The 20,270-nt window shown below is 47.5% G+C and overlaps 1 protein-coding gene across 1 annotated transcript in view; it reads right to left on the bottom strand.

Moving 5' to 3' along the window:
• KATNIP (katanin interacting protein) overlaps positions 1-20,270 on the bottom strand; it is a 183,182-nt gene that overhangs the window by 154,009 nt on the left and 8,903 nt on the right. The window contains 1 exon segment of the mRNA XM_026515659.4: positions 11,023-11,078. Within this exon segment, the coding sequence (XP_026371444.2) occupies positions 11,023-11,078 (56 nt within the window).

The following is a 20,270-nucleotide window of genomic DNA, read 5'->3' as shown; positions in this document are numbered from 1 at the left end:
CTTATGAGGGTATTTCCAGATTTCTTGTCACTGGCGCCACACAAATCCCTGCTGTTAAGCCAAGGGTCAGCCAATTACAGCATATAGGCCAAATCTGGCCTGCCACCTACCTTTGTAAATAAAGTTTTATTGGAACACAGCCACACCCATTCATTTATATATTAAATATGGCTGCCTTCATCCTATAATGACAGAGCTGAGTAGTTGTGACGAGACAGTGTGGCCTATGAAGCCTAAGACATGTATTATCTGATCTTTTACAGAAAAAGCTTGCTGACCCCCAATTTAGGCCATTATTAGTTGGGTTTCCTGTTATGTGCAGCCAAATACCTCCCAATGGAAACAATGAATAGAATTGTACAAACAGAATGAGGTCTAGAAAGATGAACGTTCCACTGAGAACTGGTCATTTCCAGGGAGAAGAATGAGATTGGGGCAATCTCAAGGGGGATTTTTATTCAATGCCTAACCTTGGAATTTTATAAGTGATGACAATGAACTCAAATTATTTTGCAATTTAATTTTTCTAATAAAAGAACAACTGAATGTCTATACCACAGTGATAAAGAACAAACTACTGATACACTTAAAGACAAACGAAACTCACAAATAATGTTTTTTTGTTTTTTTTTAAAGATTTATTTATTGATTTTAGAGAGGGGGAGGGGCAGAGGGAGAGGGAACCTTAAGCAGACTCTGTACTGTGGGCAGAGCCCAATGTGGGGCTCAAACTCATGACCCTAAGACCATGACCTGAGCCAAAAGCAAGAGTAGGACACTTAACCCACTGCACCACCAAGACACCCCTCTCACAAATATGTTTAAAAGAAAACCGGGGTGCCTGGGTGGCTCAGTTTGTTAAGCGTCTGCTTTTGGCTCAGGTTGTGATCTTGGGGTCCTGGGATCAAACCCAGTGTGGGCTCCCTGCTGAGCAGGGAGTCAGCTTCTCCCTCTCCCTCTGCCCCTCTCCCCCAACTCATGCATGCTCTCTCTCTCAAATAAATAAATAAAATCTTAAAAAAAAAAAAAAAGAAAACCAAAAAGACGTAAAATAAGTACTTACTCTGTGATTCCATTTATATGAAGTTAAATACAGGCAAAACTTATCTATGAGTCAAGATAGTAGATGTCGGTAATACCCTTGGAGAGGTGTATGAACAGGGAGCTGGCATGAAGTTGCCTCCTGGGGGGCTAGGAATGCTCTATCTTTTGATGGGAGTAGTGCCAACACAGGTGTACTCACTTGTACAAATTCTTAAAACTACGTACTTAAGACCATCCGCTTTATTGTATGTAAGTTTTATCTCAATAAATAAAAAGCTGAAAATAAGAATGGAAGGTAGGCATTTCTTTTATTTTCTTTTTCTCTTTCTTTCTTTTTCTTTTTTTTAAGAGAGAGACAGCAAGGGGAGGGGGGAGAGGAAGAGAGAGAGAATCCCAAGCAGGCTCCACACTCAGCAGGGGCCCGATGCGGGGCTTGCTCTCACGAGCCTGAGATCATGACCTGAGCTGTAATCAAGAGTCAGTCGCTTAACTGACGGAACCACCCAGGCGCCCTGGAAGTAGGCATTTCTAATTGTCCCGCAGCACGATCCTAATCTGACATATAGGTAGCTATGCACCAAAAAGCCAGGAGGAAACATGAAAGCGAGTGAGCGTCATGATCCAGGTGGTAGGATAATGACAGATTGGTGTACCTTTTCCTATTTCCTAATTTCTCACCAGTCAGCATCCATTAGTTCTGGTATCAGAAAGCGATGAAAAATGCCTAACGCGGGCCCAGCCAGGTGTGTGCCTGCAGGTGTGGATGGACCAGCCCTGCCTCTGGTGCTCCCCCTGCTGGCAGCACAAAGAGGACACCCCGGGGGCCACATACACCCACACAGCACATGCAGCTATGGTTCCAACTGCTTCACACGCACTGCTCTCTACTTCTCTCAACAACCCCAGGCAGAGGTACTCCATTTTCAGTTCCATTCTGCAGATGGGGAAACTGAGGCACAGAAATACATAACGGAAGCATATAACTTGTCAAAGGCCACACACCTAGAGCCCGGATGCAAGCTCCAGCAGTCTGGGCTAGATCCCAGCCCTGTCCTTGACCACCCCTGCCATTCCATCTCTCTTATGCCAGCCATCTTCCAGGGCATCAACAAAGTATGAGCAGCCCAAAGAATATTTTTTTTAAAGAGTTTAGGTTTCTATATCAAAAAAAGAAACAGAAAAGAAGTGGAGAACTTCAATGAATTTCCTTATACTTGACAGTTTTGTGCTGAATCATATAGTGGGGACAGGGAGGGGCACATATCCTCTTCATCGGCCTCGGATTGGAATCCAGTGGTCATTAACTGCACTTGGGGATGCAGGGAGTGGGTATCAGACCACTCGGCTTGGCATGATCTGGCTGTCATTGCCCCTGTCTCCCTATTCACCTGCCCAGTCCTATGGTCCCAAGAGGACAGATGCAGTCCTCTGGGGTAACTCTGAACCGGCAGTAGGGTCCGTGGGGAGAAGAGGGAAAGTGGCCTGTAGGAGAGCCAGTCGGTGATCCGAGTGGGGCTGGGCTTCATGTGTTCATCTCTCTCTACCTCACGGAGTCCTCAGCCTGGGGAGGAAGGACCGAAGATGCCCATTTTACAGGTCAAGAAACATTAAGAAAACAATCATTTGCAACACAGCAGAGGCCACAGTCATCCCTCCATTTCCAAAGTGAGTGTTTTGGGTGCCTACGAAGCCCCATGACTGTGTGAGTTGGGCCGCTGGCAGCAAAGAGGTCAGGAATCGCACTCTTGTACCCCCAGAGGACCAAACAAATCCCCCCAACTTAGACCTGTGGGGGGTTTGCCCACGACCTGCCCCAAAGCCCAGCTAAGGAGCTAGGTCCTTGAGGACTGAAGGAAAACCATCCTCTAGAATAGAAGAAAGTGGAAGTGATGCTTAAAGAAAAGAAAGGAAAGTGAGCCTTGGAATGGCCGCAGAACTTGCGTGAGGTACCCCGGGGTGACGCGGGCACTCGCTGCTTTCCATGGCGCGCAGAACGTGGAGTATCAGTGCGGCCCTGAACTCGCTGCGTGAACTGGGCAGCTTGCCTCCTTGCTGTGAGCCTGGGACCCTCACATGAGATGAGGATAATGTTGCTCACCTCCCGGGGTCTGGTGAGGATTTAACAACTGCACTGTCGTCAGCCTCAGAGTCCCCACTGCAAGGTGGCCGTGTGCTGGACAGCCGTTGCCTTCAGCCTGCTGTCTACCCTCTCCCGCTTCTTCCGGGCACAGGATCCTGACTCTGCTTTGGGCAAACACCCCTTCTTCAGCATGTGTTTCACATGGGGCACCGCCCACCCCAGCCCCGTCACTGGAGTGCTCTAAAACCCTGGGTTAGCCGTGGGTCTCAAACTGCTCTCTTTGGCTGCAGTTGTAGAGAGAATTATAATAACGACAGGAAGGAAAGGAGAGGAAGAAGCTCCTGTCACTTTTTCAGGGCTTACTACATGCCAGACACTGCTCAGAGTACCCCTGATGACTTGATGAGGTGGACACCACTAGTAGCCCCATTCTACATATGAAGAAACTGAGGCCCACAGGCGGATACACACTTGGTAAGTGAGGAGCTGGGATTCAACCCCAGGCCAGCTGGCTCCAGCACCTGTGCCTTCCCCCACCCCTCTGACGATGAGGTCAGCTTGCTCTGAGATGGACCAGCCCGCTGGGCGGGGTGGGGGGGGACCGTCATGGATGAGTCTAGAGGGACTGAATGAGAGCGCCTGCATCCAGTCACGCCTGGTGTGGTCCACCCCTGAACTTTTCAGCTAGGTGAGGCAACACAGTCCCTTTCTGGCTGAAGCTAGTTTGAGGAGGGCTCCCATCCCCTGAACACAGTCTGACAGACAGCCTGTGAACCCTAAGGATGCTGTGGGACATCCAATGGCTCTTGTCAAACCTGGGGGACACAGGAAATGGAGGCCCAGTGAGGGGACAGTAAGTGTGCCCATGGTCAGCAGTGGTGGCTGAAGCCCACGTAGCCTGGCACTGTCATGGCCTTTGTCCTGCTCTTCCAGAAGCATCCACAGACTGAAGGGATAGTTGTCACGTTCTCACGGGCGCTTTTCCCCCAGCAGACACACCTTTCAAGAGGCATTCGCAGGAAGCGCCTTCTCTTAGACAGTATCATTCTCCTTTCTAACCACATCCTGTATTCCACAAAGTGAATTTGGGGGTGGGGAAGTAGAGGGAGACACTTTCAAGGCAATTTCATGCCTCAGATCTGGAAATAGAGAAAACTTTGATGAAGCCCTGTTGAAGGGCATATTGTTTATCCAAAACAGACCCAGGAAGGGGAAGCTGTCAACATTATCTCTTGCTGGTCACAAATTGCGGCTCTCTGATGGGTTTTTCCTAGAGTTTAATCTTGTGCTGGAAGCTAAGCTGATACCAGAAAGGTTTCCGACGCGTCAATCTCCTTCCTGGCATTTTATCAGAAATTGATTCTCTTTGCTTTCCGAGGCTCGCGTCTTGGCCCTGCTGTCAAATGTGGGTTACGGGCATCATGTCTGCGGACACGTCTCCTGGGCTCTCAGCCTGATTGCGGGGGTCTCAGAGTAGGCTGACCATTTGGTGCAATGAGTTTCCATCGCCCCAAAGGGGTGAGGAACACTGGCCCAATTGTGGTCTGTTTTTCCGTGGCAAGACTGCTCATTCACCTCTGACTCTGAAGGGATTAGCTTTCTAAACAGGCTATTTTGCCCGTGCCAGTCCTAAATTATAGCACACAACATCTACCGAGCTCCTAGTAGGTGCCAAGCACCCTTGCAAGCACTTTACACATATTAAATCACTGAATTTGTCCCACGACCATCTGAGGCAGGCTCTCTATGATGCCTACTCTTCACAAGAGGAGGTTGAGTCGCAGGCAGGATAGGCAACTGGCCTGAGTGACGGGGGGGTAGGCTGGGAAGCCAGGCTCCACTACCTTGCTAAGTGGCTTCAAACCCTACCTACCATGTGACTTGTTTGCCCTGGAGCGATCAGAAGTTGTCAGTGTCTTGAGGGACCCCCCTGAAATTCTCGGAGCTGCAGAGACCAAGACCTCAAGGGGCAGAAAGACTGACAATCGTAATTTCGCAACTGGGAATGCACTTGGCAATTGGATGGAAAATGTATTTACTCCTTCTCTGCCCAGAAATGTGAACTAAAAGCTTTCATTCCGGGAAAAGTGCGGATTTGGAATGTCAGCTGTCATATCGGACAGGCTCTTGTAATACAGAACTATCAGCCTGCATTGCCTTTTTTCCTTCCCCCCTTCTTCTTCTTTTTTTTTTTTTTTTGTTATTTTAAAAAATTTTATTTTTTTTACTTAAAAAAATTTTTTTAAGAATTTGCATTTCTTTCTTTCTTTCTTTCTTTCTTTCTTTCTTTCTTTCTTTCCTTTCTTTCTTTCTTTCTTTCTTTCTTTGATTTTATTTATTTATTTGACAGAGAGAGAGACGGCCAGCGAGAGAGGGAACACAAGCAGGGGGCATAGGAGAGGAAGAAGCAGGCTCCCAGCAGAGCAGGGAGCCTGATGTGGGGCTCGATCCCAGGACTCTGGGATCACGTCCTGAGCCAAAGGCAGACGCTTAATGATTGAGTCACCCAGGTGCCCCTACTTTTAAAAAATTTTTAAACAAAGGGATTGAGATCTATAAAAATGGAAGGGCGAGCACCCCATTCCCCGGAAGGCTGAAATGGCAAGAAGGGTGAGTCTGAAATGAGGAAGGGGAAGGGGCCACTGCATGCCAGTGGAGTCTGAAACTTCCAAGTCACCAGTCCCACTGGTGCTCCTGCAACCAGCCAAGCAAGGTGCTCAGAGCCAAGTCAAATAAATAAATAAAATCTTAAAAAAAAAAAATTTAACCTTTGGCTACTCCTGTACATGCACACAAAGATGCTCTAGGGTATTCTTTATTTTATTTTTTTTTAGATTTTTTTCTTTTATTATTATTTGGCAGAGATAGAGACAGCCAGCGAGAGAGGGAACACAAGCAGGGGAAGTGGGAGAGGAAGAAGCAGGCTCATAGCAGAGGAGCCTGATGTGGGGCTCGATCCCATAACGCTGGGATCACGCCCTGAGCTGAAGGCAGACACTTAACCGCTGTGCCACCCAGGCGCCCCTAGGGTATTCTTTAAAGTGCGCTTCCGGCAGCAAATTCTCTTTGCAGCCTAGAGCATTGTCAGCCAGGAACGGTAACCTATCTAGGGACGGGTCCACACTCCCTTACATGCATTTATTCGGTATCAAAACCTGATCGGAACTGACACGAAACTTACAGCCTTTGTCTAGCCTACTTAGTATGAATATTCATATTTCCCTGCAGATACGTGAATGTGTTTGATTACAGGGTGTTGTCCCAGGCCATACTGGGACGGTATTACTTTCTAAATTCGAAAACAGTGAAACACATTTGGCCCTAAAGGTTTCAAAGAAAGGACCGTGCTTCTGTGCATTCATAGTAGAGCCCTATGCAGCCATACAGAGGAATGGATGAGGGCTGTGCACATGTCCTCTATGGAACGCTCTCTAAGACATGTTAGTAAGTGAAAAAAAAAAAATATCCAAGAAAAAAGCATCATGTGTCGTTGTGCTATCACGGGGACAGAGAAGGACAGATATGCTCTGCATAGTTGCGTTATCTATGGAAGATTACTGGAAGGACACACAAGCCATTGTTTACTGCGGGTGCTTCTTGGGAGGGTGTCTAGGGGGGCTGATATCAGGAGCACTGTGTTCCCTAAATACCCTTTGGTATTGACTACCAGGTCAATCAGACTCTTTCTGCGTCTGAACTGGGAGAAGGTAGGGAAGGGTAGGGAAGGGCATCAGGACCATGACAAGGTGCATAGACCAGAGGGTAGCGGTGGCATGTCCATGACGGTACACAGAGAGGGTCATCTGGCTTTCCCCAAGCCTGGAGGCAGCCAGAATCCTGGACTCCCTCCTTCACTGGGTTCTCCTGAGATCCAGTTCCTCTTTTGCATGGCAAAGATGGAAGGAGTCTCTAGCCCTTGCATTGAAAGGCTTTGCTTAGTTGCAGGAAGTGCTCGTGTGTGTACGTGTGCGTGCGTGCGTGCACACATGTGCCTGTACGTGCATACAGAGGGAAAGCTTAACGTTTTCTAGGTGGTTGAGTTAAATGACTTTTGCAGTCCTTTACAAAGTGAGCTCAGCAGATGAGTGTGCTGTTAAGAGCATTTTTCAGAATCTCCAATCAGCTGCAAAAGAAGGCAGTCCATTTTCACAGGAGACTCTCAGACTGGTTCAGGGTAGGGGCGCTGGATCTAGCCTGCCTGGGGCCCACCTGCCTGGGGGCACACAGCCAGGAGACTGGAAGGATGGAATCAGCCCAAAGTCCAGCTGGAGCAAGGGAGACCCCTTCAGTAAGAAGTACAATTGTGCGCCTTCTCTGTCCAAGGACACGAATACCTGTTAAATATTAGACAAGCTAAGAAATGATTAAAATAATGTAACAACTAACATTTATGGAATGCTTACTACCTGTCTGGCATTGCGCAGGGTACTTTAACATATTACTGTACCTAGTAAACAAAAATCTCAAAAGGCGGTGAGAGGGGTCAAAAGAATCGTCCAAGGTCATATGCCTGGGATCTGAGGCAGGAGGAGTACACTGTGGGTACTAACTCAGTTTCCCGGGGCCCCGGGGGGCTCTCTGCTATCACCAGCGTCACACCTGTGAGCCCCAGGGTGCCGTGGGCAACAGGATGGATGCTGGGGGGCTGACGAATAAAGATTTTTTTCCTGCTTTGTGGTTTTCTTTTTTACTTTTTTAAACACTGTGTGATAAATTTACTTCCTAATGATTTTTGAGTAAACTACAATGACCACAATTTAAAAACCATTAATAATTCATGACCAAGGGCCATAAACACTATATAATCTCCAGAGGCAGAAACCATGAATACTTTTTAGAGACAAGGCTGAGAATATTTTTATCAGCTAAATGGAAAGTATCTACTGGCTTCAAGCTAACCATCAGACGCATGTTTCAGAAAAGACTGTAGCCCTTCCAAAGCCTCGGTTTAAGCTGCCTCTTCCAGGAAGTCTGCTCTCCCTCCTCCGGCACTGCTAGGGGTTTATCTGTGTCTGTGGGAGGGCCTGGGAACTGGGGTGTCCCGGGGCCACACAGGCATGCAGTGCTCAGGGAAGAACCCGAGGAGTTACTTAACACGGGCTAAGCACTGGCTCTCACCTGTGGCTGGGGGAGTGGTTATAAAATTCTGAATCCTGGGTCCCCACCCCCAGAGATTCTGATTTAAGTGGTTTGGAAAAAGGCCTAAACTTTGGGGTATTTAAAAAGCTCCGGGGTGATTCTAATGTACAACAATGTTTGTGACCACTGACACAAAGACTTTGGCATGGGGCCAGTCACAATGTGGCTGCTGACACCTGCTGGCTACCGAGCAGGTGTGTGTGGAGGGCAGGGAGGGCAGAACGGAGGGCCCATGGAAAGGGGTGGCCTACCTCAACACCAGCCCCTGCCCAGCGTTGCTTTATGGGAATAGGCCTCTGCTCTCATTCTCCATTTTATCAAAGGAGGCAGAAGTGCGCATTTTTATGTGAAAATTGTAAATGTGGACAGCTAATTTTTTAAAAATGGAATAAGGTCTGGGCCAAACAAAACACATCTTTGGGCTGAATTTGGCCTGGTGAACTCACTGCGAACAGCCTCCCCTCCTCCCTCTGCCATGTTGGCCCATGACCACAGAGAGAACTACCCAGTCCTGACCCAGGAAGGAAACAGCACGTTCACCTGCCCTGGTGTGAGCAGGCCCTTGTCACCTCACCACCGAAGCAACACAACGCACCTCCCTGTCCGCCTGTCCCAACCAGCTTGTCTTCTTCCCTTTCATGGTGGCAGTCTGATCTCCACCTGGCATCCTGTGTGAGGCGGTGTCAGGAAGTACAGATTTCAGAGGTGATGGGGGGGGGCTTGGGAGGGGCGGGGGGGATGTGGAAGGAGGAAGTGGGCAGGAAATACACATGTTCTAATACACCAAGATGAGCATCCTGGCACCTTGCTATTCCTTCCTTTCTCGTTTCTCTAACCAAACAAAAGCCCTGTTAAGAGAGTCCGCACCCTCTTTTTCAGAAAGGCCTGAAACCATTTTAAGTATCTTTTGGGGTGAAACTTAGATATTGTGATAAACATCCCCACTCTGTTTTTCTCTCATTGCAAGCACTTTGCAGGAGAGGAGTGATCTGAAATGCTCTCGGGCAACTGGCATGATGGGAGTAGCCAGGAAAGCAGCGATTAGGGAGTCCTGTTGCCAAGGAGAAAGAGAGAGGGGGAAACGAGTATCTCAACTAGGTACCTGCTGCCCTGCTTTGTCAATTTCCAGCAAATCTCTTAAGGTGGGTAAATGCAATGATGTTGCTCTGTGACCAAGAGCCTCGGTTATGTTGAAACAGTTCATTCCTGGCTTGGGGGTGGTGGGCTGGTCCCCACCCTAGGTGACTTTGGGCTGGGAGCCCGTGGGCCTGTGCTCACTTCTGTTCCATCTCTTCTACCCTCCAAGTCCCTGGAAGGACTTTGCGGGAGATACACACACTTGCTCCTGCTTCTATCAAAATGTTCCTACCAGGAAGGAGTGACAGAAGCCACCCCAGTTCAGTTTCTAGAATGGCCACCAGCACCAAAGTCCAAGCCCTTGCCCCAGGTAGGTTGCTTAAATAAGAAGGAAACCCATGCCGGCTGTTCTGGCTACAGTTGAGAAAGGACACAAGAGGGGACAGGATGACAACTGCAGCAAAGCACCCCCTAACCCTAACTTTGAGGTCCAACCCCAACCTGCTTCAGTTGGCTGAGGGTGAGGCCAAATGGGAGGACGCAGCATGTACGTGCTGATGAATTTCAGGATTGTTCGATACTTATGATGAGCCTCATGCCTTCACACCCTTGTACCCCTACACCCACCTGCAGCTACATAAGACTAAAATTCAAACTTCTGTGAGCTTAAGACTTGATCCAAGGGTCCTGCGATAACCTCTGGGTCCTTGCTTCCCCTTGGTACCCCCCAGCTCAGTAATCTTGCAAACCTTCCTTATTCACATCTCTCTGACTTTGACTTTGACATGCTCTTTACTTGGCTGGGAAAACTGCTGCTCATTCTTCAAGAGGCAGCCTGCATATCAGCTTTTCCACATGCCTTTCTGGAGACCACTGGCAGAGTCAGGTGAGCCCTTTCCTGTATTGAAATTCCACTCTCTTCGTCCTTCTCACACGGCATTATAATGACCCCACTGCACATCCCTTCCATCTATACTGCGCACACCATGAGATCAGGGCTGTGTCTCTCTCATCCCTTCTGCCGGGCACAGAGCAGGTGGGCTCAGTGTGGCAGATTTCAAGAATGGCCATAGTATTTGTAGCTTTCCCAAGCAGAGGTGAGGCCTATTTCCCCACCCCTTCCATCTGGCCTGACCTCGTGACTTGCTTTAAAGAAAACCAAGTTGGCAGAAGGGACACCATGCTGGTTCTGAACCCAGGGCTTAAGAGGTGCTGGAGTTTCCACTCTTCATGCTCTTGACCCCCTGAACCCCCAGAAGAACAAAGCTGGCTGGCTTGCTGGTGGATGAGAAAGCAGTGAAAAGAGAAAGCACTGGTACTCAGCCATCCCCAAGCTGACAGTGCTCAATGCAAACGCGTAAGTCCAGCTGAAATCAACAGAACTGCCGAGCCCAAGCCACCGACCCACGGAATCATGAACTAAATGCACCGTTATTATTTAACGTCCCTGAAATGTGGGTTTGATTTGTTACACAGACAAAGCTAACTGATACACTATGTAAGAGATGGTTACTACCAGTGACACTCTGGTTGAGAACTCGAGGTGCCAACTATCCTTTGGTCCAGGATTCAAGCTGGAGACTCACAGAGAAACAAGCAGGAGATCCAGGAATACTTATTCACCAGCAGGCACCCTTCAAACAGAGTTGACTCCCACCCACCCTCACCAGTGACACATTTACCTCCTTTTTCTCCCGTGAGCACGACCGGCTTCTGTCAGCCTTTCGTAGAGTCTGACCTGTAGCAGTTCAAAAGCAGAACCAGAGATTAAGGCTATTTTAAAACAGCTAGTTTATCACTGCAAAAGCTTTTTATTTGCAAACTGAATAGACGGGACCAATCATAATCAAATGATTTTAAGAAAATGTAGCCTATTATTATAGTGGGAAAATGGCATACTCTTGAAATAGACCAACGGCAAGGAAATGGTAATTCACACACTCACGTTATTTGACTGTAATGAACAAAGCCTCAGCTCTTTAATCTGGAACATTATCTGCACTCTGCAAGGGCCGACGGTAGATTTCCCAGTCGAATTACATTTTTATTAAATTGTTTGGAATTATATAAAATGCCTTCCACAAAAATGCCTTCCACTGTGCGCATACACATAACCTTTGATGAGTGCACACCAATATGCTTCACCAAACCCCCAAACTCACCACCTAGGTGATGGTACAGATGTGAATTAGCAGTAATCACCCACATTTCCCATATAACGGGCAATTTCAGAGAGAATGTTGCTTTTCTTAGAAAACTGGAAGACTAACATTTGAAAGTATACGTCAATTCAACAGCTCAACATCATACGGTTTAAACATGCTGTTCCAAATGCAGTTTTCACAACTTTTATGGAAGTGTCCGTTATAAAAGGGCTCCTTGATGGAAAATTAATGGATTGCCTTGGTTTTAAAATACAAAATGAGACCCTCTGTGCATTGTCGATGTGTCTTCCTAATTATCCAGCTTTACTCTCAGGTGGCTATTTGTGAGAAAATCAGTACCACAAGTCCCATTAGCCAAGAGCACTCCAAAGCAGGAGCAAAAAGACTTAGCGATGACTTCCTGAGAGGCAAGAAGTAAGGACTGAGTCTCAGAGGAAAGATGTTTGTCTCTGGATGTGGCCACTTCCGGTAGGTCTACACAGGCCTGGGGGGCAGGGGGTGGGGGACCTCATAGCCAGTGATGAAGCACAAGTCAAGGGATGACACTCTTTCCAAGAAAGTGAGAATAAGGGGAAGAGTGAAGGTCCAAAGATGAACCTCTGGCAATGGCCAGAATTTGGGGCCAATAAAGGATTTGGAAAAGAGGCAGCCGGAGAATCTATAGGAGACCCTGGATTATACAGTATCATGGTATGGTAGATGTCTTTTGGGTTAGCTGCTCAGCTCATAAGGACACCCTAAACTGCCTCCTCTCTCACTCTCCTCCCTGTCCTCAGAGGGGAGCTCCATGACTATATAGGACCCCAACCTCAGAATGGTGCGCTGGGGATGGACGCCAGACCCAACTGCAGTCAATCAGAATCCTAGCTCCAGGAATTAGAAATTGGTTTGGAAAGACAGAGAAGACAGAGGGCCCGAGCAGGGCTATCTCCATGCGTGAACTTCCATGCGGTCAGCAGCCACCTGCCTTGGGGGACAGACTACAGAGTGAAGCGATCCAAAACTGACTACATGCCTGCCCTTGTGTTCCACAGACACCCACTTAACATACCACGGAGGTGCTGGATGCCAACAGTGGGGGGAGGCTGTATGTGTATGCAGGCAGGGGGGTATATGAAAACGCTCTGTACTTTCTACCCAACTTTGCTGTGAACCTAAAATTGCTCAAAAAGATAAGGTTTATTCATTTAAAAAATTAAGAAAAAGGCCCAGAATTAAGGATCGGGCATCTGGGTTGGTGGGCCCATTTTATCCCAACCTCCTGACCCCTGATGCTCTGGAGGGAGGAACCAGGGTGGACAGCAACCAGAACCCCTTCACCGCCCCTGCTCTAAGCTGCCAGTCGAGGGACTCACTGTAGAGCCTCAGGCCGACCACGGAGGATGGCATGCCGGGTCATAGGCCACGCAGGGCAGAGCCAGGAGCCGTGAGATTGGCCTGGAGCTGGAAGGGGACAGGGAAGGTTGGAGACCAGGGGTCAGACCAGAGTGCTCTACCAGCAGAGGCAGTGCCAAGTCAAGTAAGATGTCAGCAGGGAAACGGGCCCAGAACAAAGCCAGAGAGCAGAAGGGAAGGAGAGCTAGTCCGGGGCAAACACAGCAGTCCCCAGAGTCTGGTTGTGGTTCTTCTAATGCTGGTCAGACAGTGGACAGCAGACCAGTTACAGGATCTTGGATAAGTCACAGGATCCTACAGGTTCCTTCTGGGCCATATTTTCTTCCCTTTTTTTTTTTTTTTAATTTTAAATGAGAGGCTGAATCACCTCTGGGGTTGCTTTTCAGTAAAATTGTTACAGCAATAGAGAACAGTAAGAAAAACATTAAGGTGGGCCATAAAAACCACACATTAATACAAAGAACACAGAACTTTACTGAAATTTGAAAGCAAATCTCTCTACTGGAGTTCATTAGAAGCTGCTTATTCATTAAATTGGAAAATAATTTGCTTATTTTCAATGAAGATAATTAGCTCTAATTATGCACACTTGTAATCTAATGCCCCGTTCTCACACCACTGAGCCCCTCTCCTCGGGGCAGCTCCACGTGGAGGATGCTCCTTCTTGCCAAGGACAGAAAGAACGAGATCACCTGTGGACCTGTCTACTGCACTCGGCGTCTCTAAGTATCTTCCTACTTATATCTCCTTGTATTCTCACAACACTCAGGGAGGGAGGTGGAGGAAGGTGACATTAATATCAATAGATGCTGCTTGCAAAATTGAGGGGGTGTTCCCCCGCATTTTGCAAGGTGACCTGTCAGTTTCAGCCCTGAGACCATAAATAAGGCCAAATGTAAATGATAATATGTGTACTTCACATTATAAAACAGACATGTGCCTGGGGAACAGGGGAAAAAAACAAAACAGACATGAATGCATATAATATTCTCCCACTTAGGACTTCAGAGATTCTTATCTGCACTGTGGATTTATTTTCATTGGTTAGAAGATTCTGACATTTTGGTTTTACTTTGCTCTAGATGCAGTTCATAACATTCAGTGCTATCATTCAGAAGGGAGGTGCGTCTTCCTTGGATGTCAGCTTCTGAAGCCATCAGGCAAGGGAAAAGCAGCATCAGAATTACCCTTAAAAGAGCCGTAAGCCTCCTGTGAAGTACAGTCCACAGGACACAGCCTTTCCTGTCCATTACTGTAGTCTACTGCACGTGTGAAGTATTTGGTGCATATGGAAATGTACGGTACATGATAAAAATACATATGCATAATAGCATTTTGCGGTATTTCTAACTAAATTATTCACACGGTAATTACTCCCTCTATTTTTCCTGTAGGGTAGAAGGAAGAGTGGCAGGGGGGAGGGTGAGAACCAGGCACCAAGTTCATGAATGTTAATGCTTGGGGGACACAGCTCCACTGAATTGGACACCTACTATGTGCCAGGATTTTAGCTTCTGCATCCCTACAGCCACTGCTCTGGGTCAGGGGTCAATAAACTTGTCCTGTAAAGGGCCAGGGAGTAAATATGTTTTATTTTTTAAAATATTTTATTTATTTATTGGAGAGAGAGTGAAAGCAAGAGAGATCACAGAGGGAGAGGGAGGATCTGACTCACTGCTGGGCGGAGAGCCTGATGTGGGGCTTGATCCTAGGACCCTGAGATCATGACCTGAGCCCAAGGCAGATGCTTAACTGACTGAGCCACCCAGGCATCCCCTGAGAGCAAATATTTTTTTACCTTATAGGCCATAAGTTCATAAAATCATAAAGCCTCTGGTGCAACTACTGGACTCTGCCATCGTGGCGTGAGAGCAGCGCTAGACTGTTCGTAAACAAATGGGTGCCGCTGTGTTCCAATAAAACTTTATTCACAAACATAGGCAGCAGGCTGGGTTTTGCTCCCAGGCTGTAGTCTGCTGACTCTTGCTCTAGATGGATGGTACTATCCCATTGGTGCCAACCAAGGAAGAAATGAGAAACAAACTTTGAGGGGGTGATTGAGCTACTTTTTTGAGGTCACAAAAATGTAACTTGTAAGTGACAGGGCTCAGTGTGCTCCTAATGTCTACTGTCACTAACATCATCACCATCACAATCATATTAATCAGTGTTATTACCATGTGAGCTCACCTTAAGTCAGGTTTACTCTGTGCCAGGCACTGAGCTCCAGGCTAAGTCCATGAATCAACCCATTTACTCCTCTCAGCTACCCAAGAAACAGGCACTCTTATTATACCGCCCGCCTGTCAGATGTGGTCACTGAGACCCGAAGAGGTTATTAGGAAACTTGCCCCAAGTCACCCAGCTAGTGAGTAGAGGGGCCTTGATCTGGATCTGAGCAGTCTGGCTCAGGAGCCTGCACTCCTAACCACGGGGCCACACTGCTCCTCAGTCAGGGCGCTAAAGATAAGTACAAGCACACGAGAATGGACCGGGGAGGGAGTCTGATGTAAGCAATTCTTTCTGCGATGCAGCTTTTTAGTGTACTTTGGACTCCTAGAGCAATTAGTAAGGGGGTTAGATGAAAATGATTTCCCAATGATCAAAGAAGACGGCGCTGCCGGCCAGCCAGCCAGCCAGAAAAATGCCGTAAGATGCCAGAAGTGGTAAGGCGGGCTTGGCATTAGACACTCACTCCCATCTACTCAGGTGAAATGCTCAGCCTTGGCAGGAAGGGTTGGGCTTTGGAGACTAAATCCAGTGGGAAGCCTGCAGGCAGAGAGGGCCTGTGCAGGGACCTCCCCAGCACAAAGGAGCTTTGAACAAAGAACTTGTTTCTCTCCACTGGGGTGATGGTACCGCCATGAGGTTACAAAAATGAGCTTATTTCTTCTGTTGCCCAAATAGGAGAGCTTATGTTGCTCTCATTTTATATATCTATGGAATTTAATTTAAATGACAAATATCCCACTGAAATACCACTTAATCTCACTAATCGGACTGGCAAAAATCAGAGGTTTGACAACATACTGCTGGCAAGAGCTCGGAAGCCGGCTCTTTGAGCCTTGCAGAGGGGGAAGTGCAGAATGACAGAGCCCCTTTGGAAGGTATTTTGACAATATCCTCAAAAGTACAAATGTATTTTCCCTTTGGGCTAGCAACAGCACTTCCAGGAATCCACCGCAAAGAATCACCGCCACAAAGAGGAAATGGATGTACAGAGGTATTCACTGTATCACAATTTGCAATAGCAAATGTTGGAAATGACCCATAAGTCTATTGATAGGGACTGGCTGAATAAATACAGCAAAACCACACAATGGTATAGAATACTGTGAAGCTGGAAAAAAGAATGGGCAAGCTCCTTCTATATAAGACAGTCATGTTACGTGAAAAAAATCAATAGGCAGAAAGTATATGTACTATGCAATCTTTTCTTTCTAAAAGAGGAAAATAAGAATAAATACTGACGCTGGTTCTGTTTGTATAAAGAAGCACCCAGAGCTACGTGTACAAAGACAACAAATCACTGTTGCTTTTTACATGTTTTTATTTTTGAGTGATGTACTTGGACCTCTCTCCTTTTGGAAAAATTAAAAGAAACTTAAAATATTAAATGTCCAAAAGGCAGATTCAAATTTTTCAAACATGCAATGGGAAATGCTGTAGGTTGGTCCCCATCAGAGGACCCAAGAAAGGCTAGTCTTCCAGAGGAAGATGGGGTAGCCTCTATGAACCTCAGCGCCCCAAAGCCTGCTGGAAAGACAATATGGTATTTTAGGAGCACAAACTGTCTTCTTTTTTTTTTTTTTAAGATTTTTATTATTTATTTATAGAGACAGCCAGCGAGAGAGGGAACACAAGCAGGGGGAGTGGGAGAGGAAGAAGCAGGCTCCCAGTGGAAGAGCCTGACGCGGGGCTCGATCCCAGAACTCCGGGATCACGCCCTGAGCCAAAGGCAGACACTTAACAACTGAGCCACTCAGGCGCCCCAACAAGCTGTCTTCTTTTAAGAGATCAATCTGCAATGCGTGAGGGATAAGAATGAAATGATGACAAAATGTGGTTTCTGGAAATTGGAACAACGGTTTCTTGGCTAAGCCAAAATGCTACTGGCGACCAGCTCCTTTATTTAAGAGCAAAGTTTTTATGAAATGGCCAGACAAAATGAGAAAGGAAAAAGGAAAAAGGAAGGTAGAACAAGGAAAGGAAAACTGGGGCCAGTCTGGACGGGCTGTCTGGAAATCGTGGTTTCTTCGTGCTTACTGAGCACCTACCCTGACAGCTTCTTCCCCAGGTGATCTCTCAGGACTCCCTATCCTGCACAACAACAAAGCCACGTGGCTCAGAGAAGTAAAGTAACCCGCCCAAGGTCCGAGCAAGGAAGGGGAAGAACTGGATTCACAACCTGTCAGTCTGGCTGCTAATCCAGTGTTCGCTACACCCTGCTGCCTGCTGGCACCCCCTACCCCATGTCAAGTCCGGGAATGGGAGCACCCCAGTCCCGCTGTCATTACTACCCCACCCCCACAGGTCTTCAGCCCCATCCCAGCTTCCTGGACACCCACCTACAGCCTCTGCAAAGACACTTGTGGCAGAGGAAGGTGGGGGGTGGGTACAGAGCAGCCTGGGGAGCACCTGCCCAGCCTAAGGGGAATTGCTATTTGGTGGTGGTGTTGTTTTGTTTTGTTGGGGGCAGAAGGGGAGAGAGACAGAGAGAGGGAATCTTAAGCAGGTTCCACACCCAGCACGGAACCAGAAGCTCGGCTCGATCTCACGACCCTGAGAAGATGACCCCAGCGAAAGCCAAGACCAACACTTAAGCGACTGAGCCACCCAGGCGGCCCCAGAGAATCGCTCCAGCTGCCAGTTTCCATTCAGGAATGTGGGCCCAGCCTCATTAGATTGGATTGTTCCAGAGAAGTCCAGTATTAGGAGAAAGCTTCTAGATTTGAAATATTGACAAGCAATTAAAAAAAAATTTTTTTTTTTAAAGCTCTATACAGATCCAACAAAGCAGGCTTCTAGATTCGAACCGAATAGGTAACTAGGCAGAAGGCTGGAGACTCTCCCATTATTTACCTCGACGCCACGGACCATTTTTGCAGGGGAGCGGGGAGAGCTCTTTAAGGAAATCTCACCATAATAACAGAAATCTGTTAGACAAAAAGCGTGACTGTTTGGAAGACAGGTAAACGTGGGCTCTGCAACACACTTTCAGATAACCTTCCAATTCCCCATGTGTGCCTCCAGGCTGGTTCTGGGGACTTTAAGTCACATTCTGTCTTCTGAAAGCCTGAAACAATATCCCTGTCACTCTTCCTTTGCATTTTCTGTGTAACTCGAATTCCCGGGGCCCAGTTTACTGCCAAATTACCTGAGATAAACAAGTCATGCTAAGATTCTCTTTTCCTTTCCAAACCCAAACAGCAGCTGGCAGCTAGAAATGGTTATTTATAACCTGCACACTGTTACGTGCATTTGCTTGTGCATTTCTAAAAATGCTTAGCCATGCATTCTTTGGCTGCCTTCATAATTACGTGAGAGCCTAGGGACAATGCTATGCGGCGGCAGAGAGGGTAGGCTGTGGGTCAACCTGTCTGGCTCAGCTCCTCAGTACCTGTTTAGAAACCCTGACAGCGTGATTCCATTTCAGTCTATTGTCGGCGTTAAGACAGTGCATGTGAAATGCTTAGAACGGTGACCTGCACATAGTAGGTGTTTAGCAGTAAGTAGTTCACTCCCCCATAAACGGCTATGTGTTTGTGGATCTTGGAGGGTTCTGTTGGACTCTGGCTCCCAAACATATCCTGAATCTGTCCTTTCCTCCCCATCATCCCTCCGCCAGGTCCATGATCATTGCAGAGCCACCTGGTAGGACTCCTGCCTCCATTATTGCTGGGCTTTTCCCATGGCAGCGAACTAAAAACGAGACCATATCCCTTGCCTGCTTGACCCTCCAGTGCTTTTCCCTCTGCATGGTTCTCTCTCCAACGCGCACGCTCACACCCACACCACGCACCCCGGCGGCCTGCCAGTCTTTCCTCTGCTCCTTGGACTCACGATTCCTTCCTGCTCCTGGTCCTTTGCTCTCATGGTCCTTTCCTGTTGGCTCCTTCTTCTCAATCAGATCTCAGCCTGAAGGGACCCCCTTCCTCAGAGAGGACTAGCCCACCATTCTCCCTACTTTTTACCCTCTGCACAGGCCCTGTCTCATCTTTTTCTTGTTAGTGTGGTTGGGATCTGTCTCCCCCTTCCCTGACCCCCCCCAATATGGCCACTGTTTGGCTTTTTTTTAATCACTGAATTTCCCATACCTGGAACAGTGCCTGGAACGGAATGGACATCAGTATACATTTCCAGATTCTGTGAATGAATGAATGACCAAATTTTTGAATAGACAATGCCGGGAGGACAGGAGGCCTGAGTATGAACTTCTATGATGACTTCATCTTCTCTCACAATGTATTTTCCTAACCCTATCTCCCTGCTCTTTCTCAGATGGTGAAATGAAATATGACAAAGTGAGTTTAATACACCACTGGAGATAATTGGAAAATATTGATTTTTTTTTTCATTTGAAACAGTAAAGATAAGAAAATGCCACACTTCTGTAATCTAATCAGTGGCTTATGTGACAGCATGCTTCCCAAGCTAAAATGTACTTTGGTCAACCTCTGTATCCATCATACAAGTTCCCAAATCCATTCCAACTACACAGGCCAACCCAGCCCCCCACTGACGACAAGTGGGGACATTGCGTTTGTGAATCTATGTGAGCTTGTGTGTATATATCCAAATTAAAGTGTCTTTTGAGTATTTGCATTCCACTCCTCCCGTCCCCCCACAATGAGCTGCCAAGTAGCCCTGGAAAACATAGGAAATGACTGCATGAGCTCCCCTGGAACCCTAAAGAAATAGATACGTTCCTTCCTCTGACAGCTAATTTTTACCGAGAGCCGATTAAGTGCTGGGTACCATTTTAAGGGCTTTAAATAGATGGATTCATTTGATTCTCATAGCAGCCCTAGGAGGAAGTCCTACTATTAATCTCCATTTTATAATTTCAGAGTCCAGGCACTGAGAGATGAAGGGACTAATCCCCCCGAGGTTGTGCGGCCTCAGAACTGGAGCCCCCTTGGTAGGTCTCCACAAACTCTGCTCCTTCCTCTCCTCCCCAGATGAGGATGACGGGGAGAGCAGGAGAGTCTAATCCTCTGCCCTGGTTTTTCAGGGTAGCCTTCTGCAGGCTTAAAATAAAATCTCCATCTCGAATCATGCAAGAGGCAGGTCTATCCACCGCAAGGGCTCATTAGGAGGGAGGGTTTGTCATGGTTGGGGGGGCATGGGGCACTGGACAGAAATGCCTC

The sequence above is a fragment of the Ursus arctos genome, unplaced genomic scaffold (genome assembly GCF_023065955.2).
Source record: "Ursus arctos isolate Adak ecotype North America unplaced genomic scaffold, UrsArc2.0 scaffold_2, whole genome shotgun sequence".
Taxonomy (NCBI): domain Eukaryota; kingdom Metazoa; phylum Chordata; class Mammalia; order Carnivora; family Ursidae; genus Ursus; species Ursus arctos.
This window is presented reverse-complemented; position numbering and strand designations above follow the sequence as displayed.